At 39.0% G+C, this 15,220-nt stretch overlaps 5 protein-coding genes across 5 annotated transcripts; 3 read left to right on the top strand and 2 right to left on the bottom strand.

Annotated features, from left to right (window-relative positions):
- Positions 1–44: 44 nt before the first annotated feature.
- LOC132787669 (kelch-like protein 18) lies at positions 45–2,342 on the bottom strand. Its single transcript, XM_060794902.1, has 4 exons — positions 2,118–2,342; positions 1,160–2,007; positions 843–1,101; positions 45–786 (listed from the first exon to the last, which is right to left on the bottom strand). The coding sequence occupies exons 1-4, from the start codon at positions 2,244–2,246 to the stop codon at positions 304–306; spliced, it is 1,719 nt and encodes a 572-aa protein (XP_060650885.1). The 5' UTR covers positions 2,247–2,342; the 3' UTR covers positions 45–303.
- A 583-nt stretch (positions 2,343–2,925) lies between these two features.
- LOC132787831 (GRIP and coiled-coil domain-containing protein 2) lies at positions 2,926–6,970 on the top strand. Its single transcript, XM_060795154.1, is given in 7 exon segments — positions 2,926–2,955; positions 3,070–3,138; positions 3,140–3,164; positions 3,232–5,846; positions 5,848–6,324; positions 6,391–6,508; positions 6,572–6,970. Coding segments are annotated over 7 exon segments (3,423 nt in total). The 3' UTR covers positions 6,661–6,970.
- Positions 6,971–7,037: 67 nt separating this feature from the next.
- On the bottom strand, positions 7,038–9,120 carry LOC132787671 (DDB1- and CUL4-associated factor 12 homolog). Its single transcript, XM_060794904.1, has 4 exons — positions 8,761–9,120; positions 8,137–8,691; positions 7,670–8,074; positions 7,038–7,608 (listed from the first exon to the last, which is right to left on the bottom strand). Exons 1-4 carry the CDS (start codon positions 9,025–9,027, stop codon positions 7,456–7,458), a joined length of 1,380 nt encoding a protein of 459 aa, XP_060650887.1. The 5' UTR covers positions 9,028–9,120; the 3' UTR covers positions 7,038–7,455.
- A 380-nt stretch (positions 9,121–9,500) lies between these two features.
- LOC132787673 (transcription initiation protein SPT3 homolog) lies at positions 9,501–11,333 on the top strand. Its single transcript, XM_060794905.1, has one exon. It carries the CDS (start codon positions 9,501–9,503, stop codon positions 10,650–10,652), a length of 1,152 nt encoding a protein of 383 aa, XP_060650888.1. The 3' UTR covers positions 10,653–11,333.
- Positions 11,334–11,488: 155 nt separating this feature from the next.
- LOC132787670 (probable cytochrome P450 12a5, mitochondrial) lies at positions 11,489–13,543 on the top strand. The gene is given in 6 exon segments (XM_060794903.1): positions 11,489–11,627; positions 11,698–12,203; positions 12,267–12,423; positions 12,425–12,715; positions 12,771–12,896; positions 12,898–13,543. Coding segments are annotated over 6 exon segments (1,635 nt in total). The 5' UTR covers positions 11,489–11,543; the 3' UTR covers positions 13,369–13,543.
- Positions 13,544–15,220: the final 1,677 nt, after the last annotated feature.

Below are 15,220 nucleotides of genomic sequence, written 5' to 3'. Positions count from 1 at the left end.
ACGAAAGCAAATGCAATCTAAACCTACAAATATAAGTTACACAATTTCGAGGTATTCATATGTCATTGTATTCAGTTTAATGAGTATTACAGGATATGGTTATATTACGAACTAAACAAAATATACAATTGGAATGATAAACACTTAACAATCTGGATCTAAACGAACAATTTAAAAATAGAGCTGTGACCTAAGGACCACTAAAGCTTAGTTGCAAACGCGCATATACTATAAATGTATGTATAAGACCACTACACAGATTTACTAATCAAATAACTAGGAGCGAATTTTTGGCTAGTCAAATCAATCAATACGTATAACGCCGGCTCCGACGCCTCCACTGTGTGCACACATTGGAGGCATAAAAGTCCATTTGTCTGTCTCGGGATCGTACACTTCAACAGTTGACAGATTCGATTCACCATCGTACCCGCCAATGGCCCACAATTTTCCCATGTTGGCAGCTAAAGCAACTCGTGATCTCTTGCAGTTCATCGGCGTAACAAGCTTCCAAACGTCTGTCAGCGGATCGTAGCATTCCACAGAACGCAAAAATGAATTGCCGCAGTAACCGCCGCACACATAGATCTTGCCATTCAGCGTAGCTACGCCCAAACGACAGCGTCGATTAAGCATCGGTGACATCTTTATCCAGACGTCTTCATTTTGATCGTATCGCTCTACAGAGTCAAATATGGACAATCCATCGTGTCCACCTAAGGCATAAACGTAACCATTAAGCTGTGTAACTCCGCCCGCTGATCGATACTTCATCATTTGAGCAACCTAAAGAGTTACAGACAATGAAAATTGTAAGCAAGATTGGTTGAGGTGTAACGCACCGTTTTCCATGTATTTGCTTTGGGATAGTAAACCTCAACAGTATTAAGCGATGTAACGCCGTCGTAGCCACCGCAAACATAAATGCAATCATCTAAAGCAGCGACCCCAACGGCACTGCGTTTGCACAGCATAGCACATCCCTGAGACCATTTGTTCTTACGTGGATCGTACACTTCGACTGTGGACAGACGTTCAGTGCCATTAAAGCCTCCAAAGGCATACAGTTTGCCATCTAAAACTGCAACACCGACTCGCGAACTGCAAGTAATGTGAAACGTTCAGATAAAGAAGTACAATTAATTCATCAATGACTCACCGCATCATGGACATTTGTTCGCCCATTTTCCATTTCTTGGTGATGGGATCATAGATCTCTACAGTGCTAACAGACTCCCCGGTACTTGCAAGACCACCAACGGCATAAATTTGACCTGTAAAGAATTCACCACAACGTTGACGCGTGCGAAAGCTCTGCAATAAGCCACGACGCTCAGGCATTAGATGAAAGTCCTTGGCTTCATCGAGGAGATCTCTGCATTGGTGCGACGAGCGTATTAGCTCCTCTCGAGCAACACGATCTGCTAGGAACTGCGGAGACAATAGCGGCAGACGAACTGCGGCCAACACTTGTGGAAATAGTTCAGAGCGTTTCTCCTCGGCATATTTAACCCAACGCATGCACGCCTCAAAGATAACTTCCTCGTTGCGCACGTTAAGCTCATCGCGGCGCATCAGCTCCAACAGCTGCTCACAGTCTAGGGAAAGGAACTCCTCGGACTGTGACACTTTGGCAAAGTTCTGATCGATATACTTATCGGCAGCATCGATCAACTGGCGGCAGATCATCGAATCGGCAAATGTTCGAATGCCCAGAACATTATGTGGATGGAATCGGGATATCAAGAAAGTGGCGCATGCATCTCGCACATTGGACAGCTGCAGAAAAGAGGCGCCTACCATAAGGCTTTGGACATTCTGGTTATCGATGCGCACTTGTCCACTATAAACATAATTGATAAGACTCTCTAATGCACTAGGTTCAATCTCCTTCATGGTAATTTCCTTGATGCGGCTCTCTGCCATATTATTCGTAAACATCGCATAAAAATATGGTACAGTGGCAGCAAGAACAACTCGATGCGCTGAGAATGTTTGATCTTCAACCTATTACGATTGCAAAATGCAACAAATTAATTGAAAGTGTGTTTATATTTAGACACTGACTGACAATAGATAATGATAATACTAAGATAGCTAAATTATTAGTGACCAACCTTCAGGGTGACATCACAAAGTTTACCCAGTCTCCGTATCTCCTTGAACAATGGAAAACTTTCACTAAATAGCTGTTCGTGTTTGTATACAAAGGATTGATCCTCCAGTTGGTTATCGCTCAAATCCATGTTTATGGTCGCAGGGCACAGTGCCAGCAGCAAACGACCAAAAACAATTTTTCTAAACAAAATGCTTCACAGGCAGGGTGACCGCAAGTGAGATTTTAAAATGAACTATTTAATGTCGACCAATATACATACGTGTGTAGCATAGAAAAATATACCAAAATAACAAAACCATAGCGATGCGCACAAATGCGATTAGTCAATGATGATTCTGAAATATTAGTGATTCAAATAAACAACACACAATCTATACATTCATAATATTAATCATTTTTTAAGAGCTTTCACAAATAATAGCATAAAATTTCTATGTTTTACATAGTTCCATCTCTAACGAAAACAGCTGATTACCCTTAAGATAGCCAACACATTCGATATTTAACGTAAATGAGGAATTTTAGTGGTGTACTTTGGCAAAGTCAAGTGAATTTATCACGTATTAAGATAATTAATATAACAAATCATTATTTCGAAATTTTTGAATTGCCAATAGTGTGCGAATTGCATGCTTTAACATCGATAAGAATAATCGTCAATCGTTAAATTATTCATCTGACTACTTGTTCTATTTGTTTTTGCCTAATTTTTTTGAAGAATAAAGGCAATAGGAAACCACTGAATATCGCCTGATGATAGAACGTTCTAATATTTAGCTTATAACAGTAGGAAAACAGTATTGAAAATGGACACATCACATAGTAGAGATACACAGGTATGTACGAAAGTGAAACGAAAGCAAAGCAATGACGTTTCCACCACTGAACACCTTTATGCTAACGTGTATGTGTTGTGTGTGTGTGTGTGTGTGTGTGTTTTATGATTGCAGAAGAATCCAATCGAAGCTCTGAGCAAAGATGAACTCATTTCCAAATATAAAGGTTTGCTTGGCATTGCCAAAAAAAGCAAAGCTAGCAAAAGATGGTAAGCCTACTACGAGATAAAATGAAATTAAATGTTTAGTTGTATTTAATATCATTGCTATGTTTAGAGCTTACCGAAGAGAACCGCCAGTTGAAGGAGGCGTTGGCAAAGCTGGCCACCACACAGAGCAGTCTGCCCGCGATGCAGGAAATGCTGCAGGACTTTACCGACAAAAACCTGGTATTGATGGAGCAACTTAATAGCTTACAGCGTAGAACCAAAGAGGATGCTGAGCGCTTAGAAATGTTCCAGATCGAAAATGAGAGCCTCAAACGTCAACTAGGACGCTTAAGTGATGAAAATGATGATCTACTGGCAGACGTAGAACGCATGGAGCAGGCCATGCACCAGGTGAACAGTCTTAGCAATGAACAGCGAAAGAATCTTGAATTTCTCGAGGAAGACATTGTTAAAATAAAGGAGGCCGAGTCTGAAAATGAAATATTAAAACAGCAGGTTGAGAATGCTGCAGAGGAATCGAGACTGCGGGTCAAAGAGCTGAATGAACTGCAGGAGAAGTACGAGTCAGTGAAGCAATTGAATTCGGAGCAACGCAAGAAGTTCAATATGCTCAAGGATCGCTTTATCGATGTGCATCGCAAGCTGAAGAACCTCAAGGAATGCAAGTGTGTTTTGTTGGAAACGCAACATGAATACGCAGCATCGGTTTCCAAGTGGCAACAGGAGATTATCAAGGCTTCTCAGCTACTTTGCGGTAAGATGACAACGTTACAAGAGGAGAATCTACAGCTTAAGCATCAACTTAATGCGGCAAATGCAACTCCCAACCAAGTGTCATTAAATAGTCAAAAAATATTGCAGAAAGTATACGAGATGGAACGTTTGGCCACGCTAGCAAAGCAGCAACAAGCACATAAGCAACAAGCGCAGCCTTCAAAAATCCCTCTAGACATAGACAGCTTGTTGAATAAATTAAACAATGTGGAACGGTTGACAAATATAATCAGGGAACAACAAATCACAGCAAAAACACCAACTATGAAGCCAGAAAACTCTTCTTTTAACGTGTCCCACATTAGTGAGAAAATTAATCAAGTGCAACGCTTAGTTCACGTTATACAGAAGGAACGGAGTGATCAGCTGAGTACACAGACCTTAATGCAGCAAAAATATGAGCGCGAGAATGTGCAACTGGAGACGAGTTGTGTAGAGCTACGACAGCATAATGACGATTTGCAGTCGCGCTATCAGCTGAAGGAGCACGAACATGCTGAACTCTTGGCAGAGATGCGAGAGCTTAACGAGGCGTTGAAGGCACGAGGCGATGTCATTTCCCGTATGCAGGAGCAACACGACAAGGGCCACAAAGAGTTACAGATTTTGACCGAAACTCTGACGGAAAAATCACAGCAACTTCAGCAAGCACAAAGCAGAATTGATGAACTAGAGCAGCACGAGCAGAATGCTGATGCCCAGAGTGATGTGTTGTCTACATCAACGATTTCACGCGCCGAGGAATTGAGTCGCTTGCGCGAACTCGACGATGGATACGAAGAAAAATATAACAAGCTGCGAACGCTGACTGTTAAGCTCAAAAAGAAGCTTCAAGAGCAGATGCAGCAAATTAAAGACATGGAACAGGCTGGTTCAGCTAAACTTGAAACTGAACTAGAAGCTATTAAAGTAGCACGGACGCAGCTTCAACAGGACTTAAATATGGCTCGTGCAGAAAACCAAAAACTTAAGTCTAAGGACAAGGCGAAAAGTTCAAATGTATTGAATTTGGAAATTGAGGCTGCTGAGAAATCATTGGCGGAAGTAAGTAGTAAACTCTTGGCGAAGACATCGCAATTAGATGCATTGACGGAAACACTTGTTAGCAAAGAGAACACCATAACGCAAATGCGGCAGGAGATCAGCATAATGGAGGAAGCGCAAAGGGGCGAGGCAGCGCATAGCAAGCAATTGAAACAACAAATCGACCTGATGCAGGCGCAAATTAAAGACGCTGTCCATGGCAAACAGCAGACACTGTCGGACAACAAGGAACTCGAGCAGAACGTGGAGCAGCAAAAACAGCAAGTGGAACAGATGCGTCTTCAGTTGGCCGACAACACGAAGCAATACGAATCTAAACTTAAACATTCACAGGACATGCTGCTCAACTGCACTCAACAACTGGAGATGCGAATGAACGCACTTGCTGAGCTGGAAACATCGTTGCGCAATACTAATCGAAGCAATGAACAACTGCAAGCTGAGTACTTGGAGTACAAGATTAAAGCACAGTCGGTGCTGCGCAAGCAACAGAATCGAGACACTGCTAAGGAACAAGACCTCGAAACAGAATTAGCTGCGATGCGTACAATGGAGCAACAATTACGCAACAGCAATGAGGCAAGCACCAAGCGAATCACGCAATTGGAAACGCAATTAGACGACATACAACGCGACAACTCGCAATTACAGCAACGCAGACAGGAATTGGTGACGGTCTCCGACGACTTAAGGGAGCAAATAGATACTTTGACTCAGGACAATCAACGGCACCTGCAACAACAGCAACAGCAGCTACAACAGCACCGCCAACAGATTGAGCAAATGGATGATGTACACCAACTGCAAGTTTCCAAGCTGCAGCATCAAATCGAACAGCTCGAGAAGACATCATCCACATCCATTCAGACCGTGGCTCCAATTGCTGCGCCAATATCTAAGGCAAGCGTCGATCCCCCCAAGTACTGAACAGAGCAAAATAGATTATTTACTCGACCATGACGGCAGTGGGGAGACTCTTGCACAATTGGCAGCACAACGCAAGATCTCTACAGCGTCGCGTCGGTCTCACGATTTTATACCATTGGATGAGCTGCTAAATACATCCATACATTCAATCAACAGCGATAAGGTAACCACGTTTTCTAATTTCGGACGCAGCGTTAGCATGCAGGACGATGAATCAGAATTAGATGTGAGTGGCGAAGCGCAGGCAGCGCTTTTGGCCACCAAAGAACGATTGAGCATACAGGAAAGTCGTGTCCGTCATCTAACCGCTCTATTAGCCGAGAATGAACAGGATCTGGCCAAGCTGACACAAATGAATGATATGCTCAAGGAAGAACTACGTCGTCAGGAACGTTCTGAGGAGCGGGAGCAGCACATGCACAACTCGGAATATCTTAAGAACGTATTCTTGAAGGTATACCCAATTGATTTTTTTTTTTTATTTGTCAATTTCATACATAGTATGTGTTTTGCAATACAGTTCATCACACTAAGTAACACGGATGAGCGACAACGCCTGGTGCCGGTGCTAAATACAATTTTACGTCTAAGTCGCAATGAAATGGAAATGCTAAATGCTGTGGCAAAAGGACAGAAAGGTAACCACTTTACCACTCCAACTCAAACCTTTCATTTCTGATCATTTCTTTTCTCCGATGCAGTTTCCAATGATAGCAGCAATCGCAGCTGGAGTGGATTTCTTAGCGCTTGGAGCGGAAGTGGCAGCAACACGTCAGGCAATAACAATTAACTGCCGCACTGTCTTTTCGGGGTTCATTGGTATTAAATATAATATATATTTAATAAGGAAGGCCATACCTTGTTAACCAGTTTGTGTATATTGTATAAATCTTGTATATGGTTATTGTCCCCAAAAATTGTTTGTGTATTTTCCTTTCAATTAATTAAGGATGCCACTTATCTCATGCTTTATCTATTTACATCAAAACACAGATGTACATAATTAATACTGAATAATATATGGAGCGCCCTATACAGCATTCCAGCCACAATATATGTATATGTAAATATGAGTGTGAAAATAAAAATACTATACGTACATTTTATCCAACGGTCTTTCTATGTTATAAAACGAACGAATTCAATCTTGGTATTGTGATGAAAATTACATGTATTGATAAATATTTATTTAGTTCTATTCCCACAGATATCAGACTATAAAATCAATGTTCGCGTTTTATCTATGTATGTTTAAACGGTAAACTTAAATTGTAATTACATGTCAATTGTATGTATAATTTTAAAATTATATAAATACGAACTGTAATTGGCTAAGACTATGCGAAGTGAATGCATAAATTTACACTTAAAATATTTATGAAATGATGCAATGTATATAAAACTATAATTGAGAAAACAAAATTCAAATTCAGTAAAGAAATCAAGAATCACAATTTCGCACATCGCAGCAAACGAAGGCAAAGACAAGTCTAAAAAACAAAATACATACTATTGCCTAGTTACTCTTACTAATCAGTATCAATTTTGTGACAGAAACAGAGATAAAATGCTCTGTGCTCAGATTCTATTGCCAGACGCCCGCATAGTTGCCCACCAGAGTTGCAGGAAGCGGCCCACCAGCCGCAAACAGACGCATCCTTGTGCTATCATAGCAATGCGTGTAAATGGCGGGGACGTATTTCACCTGCTGGAAGCCGTCCATTTCGTCCTCAGGATACTGAAAGATATATGCATTTCAATGCATGTCGAATTTTATACAATTGACGCTAATTACATACCACAATTCCTTTGCTGCACTTGAGTGCCACAGTTCGTGAAGCATTTACGCTACTCTCCAAATACTTGCCAGCACGTATATCATAGAAGAGAAGCATGCCCAGACCTGTGCCTACGGTTAAGAGATTGCCCTCAAACGATGTGGCACGGATTCCGCAGCCACTATATCGTGATGTGATCTTTTTGATGGTTTGCAGTGTTCGTGCATCCAATAGTATTGTGTAGGAGCGACATCCGACGGCATAAAGACCATCGCTGTGGTATGCGATGCTCACATTGTCCTGGCAGTTGGGCAGTTTACGCGAGAGCGTTTGTTTAAAGGTCTCTGCGTTAAAGATGTGAATATACCCGTTCAAAGATAGTGCTGCGATTTCTTTGAACTCTTTGTTAAAACATAACGAACGTATCTGCAAGATTAATATTAAAATTATGATTAATAATTCGAAAAAATAGTCCGTTCTTAGCATACCCTTTGCGCTGTCCGCACTTCTTTAACGCTGAGTGGATGAATGGTGGCAAAAGTCGGGCAAGACTCTTCGCCGCCATCAGGAAAATCCATATGATCCTCGTTGATACGCCACAATGCCATGCGCGAGTCCTTCGAGCCAGAGACGAGGAACTGATCGTCTAGCCAACACATACCCATTATCAAGTCCCGATGACCGTTCTCGCCCACACAAACTGGATCCAAAGTTGGCAACCGATAGACTGCAATATCCGATGAATTTCTTGCACCTGTGGCCAAAAAGGAACGACTGGGCGACAATTCAATGGCATGAAGGCCGCCCTGAATCTCTGGATGATTGGCACGACTATTCGATAGCGTGGGTATGGCGTCGACACGACGCATATTCACATCATACACGAGCAGCTTATTGCACTTGGTTCCGAACACCACTTGGCGATTGCTGAGCCATTTGGAGCAAAATACTTTATTAATATAGCCTAAATTGATTTGAGTCTCCCGCAACATGTCGTGGGTGAGAACATAGCGACTAGTATATTCCACATTAACGCTGCGGTGCTGCAATTCAAATAAAGGATTCGTGTTTTTAGCGAGAACAAAAACAATACGTATGTGTTTTTTACTTACGTCGCGCAGTTCGCTTTCTCTGCTGCGTAGGTAGTCACATAGATTGTAGGATGAGTTAAGGACCTCGTACTGCTGTTGAGGCGTCTCCTCATCGCTGCCTGAGTCTTCGTAGGTAACAAAATCGTCGGGTTTGTCGGGTTTTCGCCTTCGCTCCTGGCGCATTGCTCGATGCTTAGCCCGACGCTCTTCCAGACGGGAACTCACATGACAAGAGGGATAGGTGCCTACTATGCTATCACGTACCGTCTTTACCATGCCGTTGAACATTTTTGCGGCGGTGAATAAATTTTATCAATTCTAAAAAATTAGTGAATTCTCCATTAGAGTTAAACTTGGTGTGGCTACATTTATCAAAAAAATATCATAAATGCTTGTTAGCTAAATTTTGGTATTTTTTTAGAAAATAAATGATTACACTTGAAAAAAAAACTATCGTATGGATCTAATGGATCTAGTTTTTTTGCGCTATTTACTTTCAGACTTTGCTTAATCAATATTTAGAAATACATATTTGATAATAATAACAATTTTTAAATTATTCAATATGTTTTCTATTCACTAGTTAAACACATCAATACACAATATTTCGCTGGCTAGTTTAAAAGAACAAGTTCATAATTTATAGCAAATGGGCAAAATGGTATATTTATTCATTTTCAAACTGTGGTCACACGGTTACACGGAGTATTGCATTTTTTGATTCTTTTATTTAGGAAGGATTTTAGTGAAAAATCCTGGCAATGAACTATCAAGTCAAGCGTACTATGCGGCAGAATTCAGTGTCGGTTGCAGCCACTGATATTGGAGGAGTCGCATCACCCATTATGGCTACCACATCATCGGCGCCCAGCACACCGCAATTGCAAAATTTGGAAGACAACAAACCTCCAGTGAACGTTCATCGTCAGGTAATTCTGGTGCAGAGCGGCAATGTGTCCCAGACGCAGAATCAGGTGCAACTCCAAGCTGCCACAACTGCAGGAAACCAAAATACACAAATTATGGCCGCCATTCAAATGGTAGACGATGCGCCTGTTTCATTACTCACTGAAATTGCTGACATAATGCGTAGCTTTGGTGACAGTGATCAGCCACGAACGACAAGTGTTAAACTGGTGGAACAAATACTGCAGCAGCAGCTACGTGGCATCTTCAATGAAGCCTCACTGGTTGCCATGCGACGCAAACAGAATCCATGTCCTTCGCAGGCAGATTTTGAGTTCCTAATGCGAAATCATCCCGTGAAAATAGCACGAATGCGGAAGCACTTAAAGGATATGCGCATTTTGAAACGATTTCTTAGCATACGCACTGGTCGACCCCAGGACTTTATGGACGATCTTGAGCAGCAGGAAGAGGATGAAGAACTGGCTATTGAAGTTCATGAATTGCACGACGAGGATCGCATGCGTCGCTTGTTTCGTGCCGATCGCATATCTCAAATACTCACAGGACAGCAGTACCTAGAGTTTAACGAGGCGCGAAAGACATCTTTTTACTGCCGACATGGCGAGAAAATTAAAAACAAATTCAGACGATTTCTAGACTTACCTGCCGATCTCCGCATTCCGACGCCCACAATGAATATTTTGGCGTACCTAGCGCACGAAACAATTGCGGCCATTGTCGACTACTCGATACTAACGCGCCTGAATTCAGAAAATCGCGCCACCGAACCGTATAGTCGCGTCACCTCAGCTGGGGGAAGTCCTGCAATGATGCATGTCTGTCCAGAGGTGACACAAGGCCGCGGCATGGAAGTTGTCAAGCCCATTAGTGTTCAAGAAATACACGAAGCAATGCGACGTTTTCGTCAAATGAGCAATCGTAAAATAGGTCGATATCGTAACTCCTGCGACATTGACTTTAGGCGTAGTTTTCTTGCCATCTAGATTCGTCAAAATTGGGAAAGATGTTCCTCAAGATTGAAAAAGGGAACTAGATTGAAGTATAAGCGAAAAATCTATGTAGCTGGGGCACAATAAGATATGTCGGTCTTTTCTGAGTATATTAATTAAATTAAGTTTAGAAAAATATGTATCTACATATATACATATATAAACATTAATGTAATGTAAATTACTAATCACATTAGTAAAAAAAATTGGTAACGACGCACAAAAAGCTTTTCAATAGATTTTGGCCTGTAAGACTTTATAAATTTATTCATTATTTTTAATAATAAAAGCTCGAACATTAAATTATTTACAATTATGATCTACAAAAAAAGAATTTGGAAATTTTCTATTTGCAAAAAAAGAAATCCCAAAATATTCCATATTAAATTTGTGTGAAATTCTGGGTACGTTGGAGTAAAAATTTATTTTAATCTTAAAAAAAATGACATATCCAAATGCATTGATAAAAAAGTTGTATATTCTCAATTTCATTTAATTAAGAATTTTATTAGGTACTCTTAAAGTTGCGATTAGTCTAAGAATATGAAATGATAAGACAAATTGTGAAATTCAACAAACATATTGATAGCTTCGCTTAGCTGCAATTGTAAAAGAAAGAAATATATTTATCAAAGTAGATATTTTGAATCTAAACCACAATATTAAAATGTTATTTACATAAAAAGCTTTGCCAAGAAAAAGGCAAATATTAATTTATTAAACTTGTTTATAGTTTGTTTGTATTTTGTGACCTATGTGAGAGTTAATGAGAAAGAGAGCAGAAATACAAAAAGCTTTAGAGAGTTGGGGCATTTAACAATATTTGAGTGAACAATAAACAGTCTATGCCTAACAATCATCGAGCGCAGAACGAGTCTTGTCAAAATGCTGATAATACGCAATTGTATGAACATTATAAATAGACAGAGAACGGGCGTCGCTTTATTCGCAAATGGAAACGCACAAAATGTAAACAAGGCACTCATACATATATATAGCAGATAACATCGGAAAATTAACTTATTAGTTATAATTGTAGCGCTCTCAAAGCAGTACTAACGCTGAAGTTAAGGAACAAAGGGTAACAAGAGGCGATGTCGAGTGGCAAAATGCTCGCTCCTTCGATAGTATTCCAGCCGCCAGTGGATTATCTCTTATCTATAACATGGCGTTCCCTGGTGGAAAATATAAGAACATGGACTTGACACAACTGGTATTGGGTATGCGTAACGACTACGGTGAATTCTTTAGAATGCCAAAAATTTTCGGAAGCGATGCCATGGTGATTACATATAATCCAAAAGATTTTGAAGTCGTCTATCGGCATGAAGGCATATGGCCGCACCGACCCGGCAACGATACTTTGAGGTATCATAGAGAGTCATATCGAAAAGACTTCTACAAAGGTGTAGAAGGTCTGATTCCTAGTCAAGGAAAATCCTGGGGCGAATTTCGCAGTATTGTGAATCCAGTGCTGATGCAGCCCAAGAATGTGCGACTCTACTACAAGAAAATGTCGCAAGTGAACTGTGAATTTGTCGAACGGTAAATACAAACAATTCGTAATGCCCTTGTAAAATAAATGATATTCCTGACTTCCTATACTAGGATCAAGACCATTCGAGATGCGACTAATCAAGAAGTGCCGCATAACTTCATTGAGGACATTAATCGATGGACTTTGGAATCTGTGTCTGTTGTGGCATTAGATAAACAGCTGGGCCTTCTCAAGGAATCCGATAAAAGCGACAATGTTATGTTGCTTTTTTAAGAGCTTAGATGAATTTTTCACATATGCCGGCGACCTGGAAGTTAAACCTTCTTTATGGCGTTATGTTCAAACACCCATGAAGAAAAAGCTAATGAATGCATATGATAACATACAGAAGGTGACGTTGGAGTTTGTAAATGAGGCTCTGGTTCGTCTTGAGACTGAAGAAAATAAGGGAATTGTTAGGGCAGAGAACGAAAAGAGTGTCCTCGAAAAGTTGCTGAAGATAGACAAGAAGGTTGCCACAATTATGGCAATGGACATGTTGATGGCTGGCGTTGATACAGTAAGTTTTGTTAACGTATTTATACATTCTAAGGCCACGTTATGTATCCCTTTAGACTTCGAGTACATTTGCTGCTGCAATGTTGTGCATTGCGACTAATCCAGTGAAGCAGGACAAGTTAAGGGAAGAGGTAATGCGTGTGCTACCCAACAAAGACTCGGAATTTACAGAAGATTCTATGAAAAAACGTGCCTTACTTACGTGCCTGCATTAAGGAATCACAGCGAATGTATCCTCTTGTGATAGGCCACGCACGGACTACCAATCGAGACTGTGTTCTCAGTGGTCACAAGGTGCCAGCAGGCACATTTGTGTCGATGATGCCCTTGAGCATGCTAAGTAATGATGAATACTTTCCAAAAGCATCAGAGTTTTTGCCTGAACGCTGGCTGCGAAGTGATGCATCCACGTCCAAATGTCCGGCTAATCCGTTAAAAACTACAAATCCATTTGTATTTTTACCATTCGGATTTGGGCCTCGTATGTGCGTGGGTAAGAGAATTGTGGACATGGAACTTGAGCTCGGTATTGCTCGGATTATTCGAAACTTCAAGGTTGAGTTCAACCATTCAAGAGAAAATGCTTTTAGATCAGTGCTGATCAATAAGCCTAATATTCCACTAAGATTTAAGTTTACGGACTTGGACCATTGATGTGATATGTGAGTTTAAAAATAAATGTTTGTCTATACATAAATACATATATTCAATAATACAATGATTAAATATTTAAAGTGAAATAATGTTATGTCAATGTGATCTATGATATTATTACAATTTATGTAAATTTATATGTTCAGACATGATTAATAAAAATTGTCTACTTTAACACGTTGGAGTCTTGATTTTATAAACCATGAGAGTTTATTTATAAACTAGTAAAAAAAATTCGATCCTAATTCCAAATTAGGTAATTTTACGGATATACAACTGTCAAAATATAAACAACTTTAATAAAAAAAAGGAAAGGGGTTCCTTTTCTTCTTTAATGGTTCACAGTATTAGAAAACTTTCCTAATATTCCAAACATGTTTAAATTAAAATATATCACCTTAGCCAATAAAAGTCAACAATATTTATTTTTTAAACATTTAAAGCTATATTTCCTTCAGTTTATTACACACACACTATAAAGAGTACATGGGAGAATGTTAAAATATTTGTATGTGTGTATGGTAATTAAGTATGTATGTATATATTCATATATTTTCATATGTATGTATATGGACATCCAATAAATATTTGAATCTACGCATATGTTGGAATAAATTCAATATGCTTATAATAATGTACAGTTTAAACATTGTACAGTAAATAGAAATTTTTAAATTTTGCAATTAGTTATTGGCCAATTTCAACAATAAATAGATTGTTGTATCTTCCATTTTGATTAATTTAGTTTAACAGGATTGTAAATTTCATTAGAATCATGTAGATTAAATCTTCATGATAGTTTATGCATTTATTTATATTTTTCAGTTAAATGTTATTTTATGTATACAGTGTATTTATATCCAAGTAACAGTTGACTGTAAAACTCTTTACAATATACAAGTGTAGATCAAATTCTATTTTTTTCTGATTGATGTTTTTGGTCCGATTGCCCAGAATATTGATATATCATTGAATTGGTTCCTTTTGTTTTGTTTTTGTATTTTTCAAATAACATTTAGTAATGAATGTTTTTGTGTTAATTTAGTTTTATAATACTAAACATTATTTAAGTTTTTTAATACGGGTAATTTAAATTGGAATTTAACCAATATATTATTTTTGATTTCTTTATGGAAATGATTTTAGTTTCGTTTTAAAAATTTATATCAGGTTACATATTTTGTTTATTATCATTATTAAAATTTCTTTATTTAAATGATAACAAATTGAAAGAGTTTTTTATTATAACTGTATATATAAAAAATGTAATTCAGTCCTAAATGCGGATATGAAAAGTTGGTGATAATTTGCAGAAAAACATTTTTTAAAAAAATTAACACTTTAGATCATAATATATTTAAGAAGACCAGTTAATGAATTATAATTGAAGATTTCTGCATATGTTTCATGTTTTGAGTGGTACACCTTGGTTTGTCTACATAAGCACATATGTAGTTTTAAAGCTCAATCAATATGTGAAGACATACACCACAGAGAACACAACAAGCTGTATAATCTAAGTATAACAATGCAAAAGTTTTACAGCTGCTCCAAACATACATACTATGTACATATGTATGTACTGTAAATGGGCTATTTGCCTAATGCATCTCGTTCTTTGCCATATAATGTGTACAAGGGGGAGACGAAATAAAATAATTTGATGCATGCATCAACACTCAATCTAATACACACACACACACACACTCGTACAAAAGTCGTTAAAACAGCAGAACAAAAATGTTAAATATTACGGCGAGACTGCAAAACGACGGCAAGTTACGAAAAAAAACATTGCCTACTTTTGGGGCTGAAACAAAAGCTGAAAACGTGACCGGAAGTGGTGTCGAGG

Source organism: Drosophila nasuta, chromosome 2R, assembly GCF_023558535.2.
Source record: "Drosophila nasuta strain 15112-1781.00 chromosome 2R, ASM2355853v1, whole genome shotgun sequence".
NCBI classification, from domain to species: domain Eukaryota; kingdom Metazoa; phylum Arthropoda; class Insecta; order Diptera; family Drosophilidae; genus Drosophila; species Drosophila nasuta.
The sequence above is the reverse complement of the archived record's forward strand: the minus strand, read 5'-3'. Positions and strand labels throughout refer to the sequence as shown.

Coding starts and splice junctions, on each gene's coding strand:
- LOC132787669 (XM_060794902.1), bottom strand. CDS start 2,246: ATGGATTTGAGCGATAACCAACTGGAGGATCAATCCTTTGTATACAAA. Junction 1,102..1,159: donor GAACAAATGTCCATGATGCG/GTGAGTCATTGA, acceptor CATTACTTGCAG/TTCGCGAGTCGGTGTTGCAG. Junction 787..842: donor AAGCAAATACATGGAAAACG/GTGCGTTACACC, acceptor GTAACTCTTTAG/GTTGCTCAAATGATGAAGTA.
- LOC132787671 (XM_060794904.1), bottom strand. CDS start 9,027: ATGTTCAACGGCATGGTAAAGACGGTACGTGATAGCATAGTAGGCACC. Junction 8,692..8,760: donor GAGAAAGCGAACTGCGCGAC/GTAAGTAAAAAA, acceptor TTTGAATTGCAG/CACCGCAGCGTTAATGTGGA. Junction 8,075..8,136: donor AAGTGCGGACAGCGCAAAGG/GTATGCTAAGAA, acceptor TTAATCTTGCAG/ATACGTTCGTTATGTTTTAA.
- LOC132787673 (XM_060794905.1), top strand. CDS start 9,501: ATGAACTATCAAGTCAAGCGTACTATGCGGCAGAATTCAGTGTCGGTT.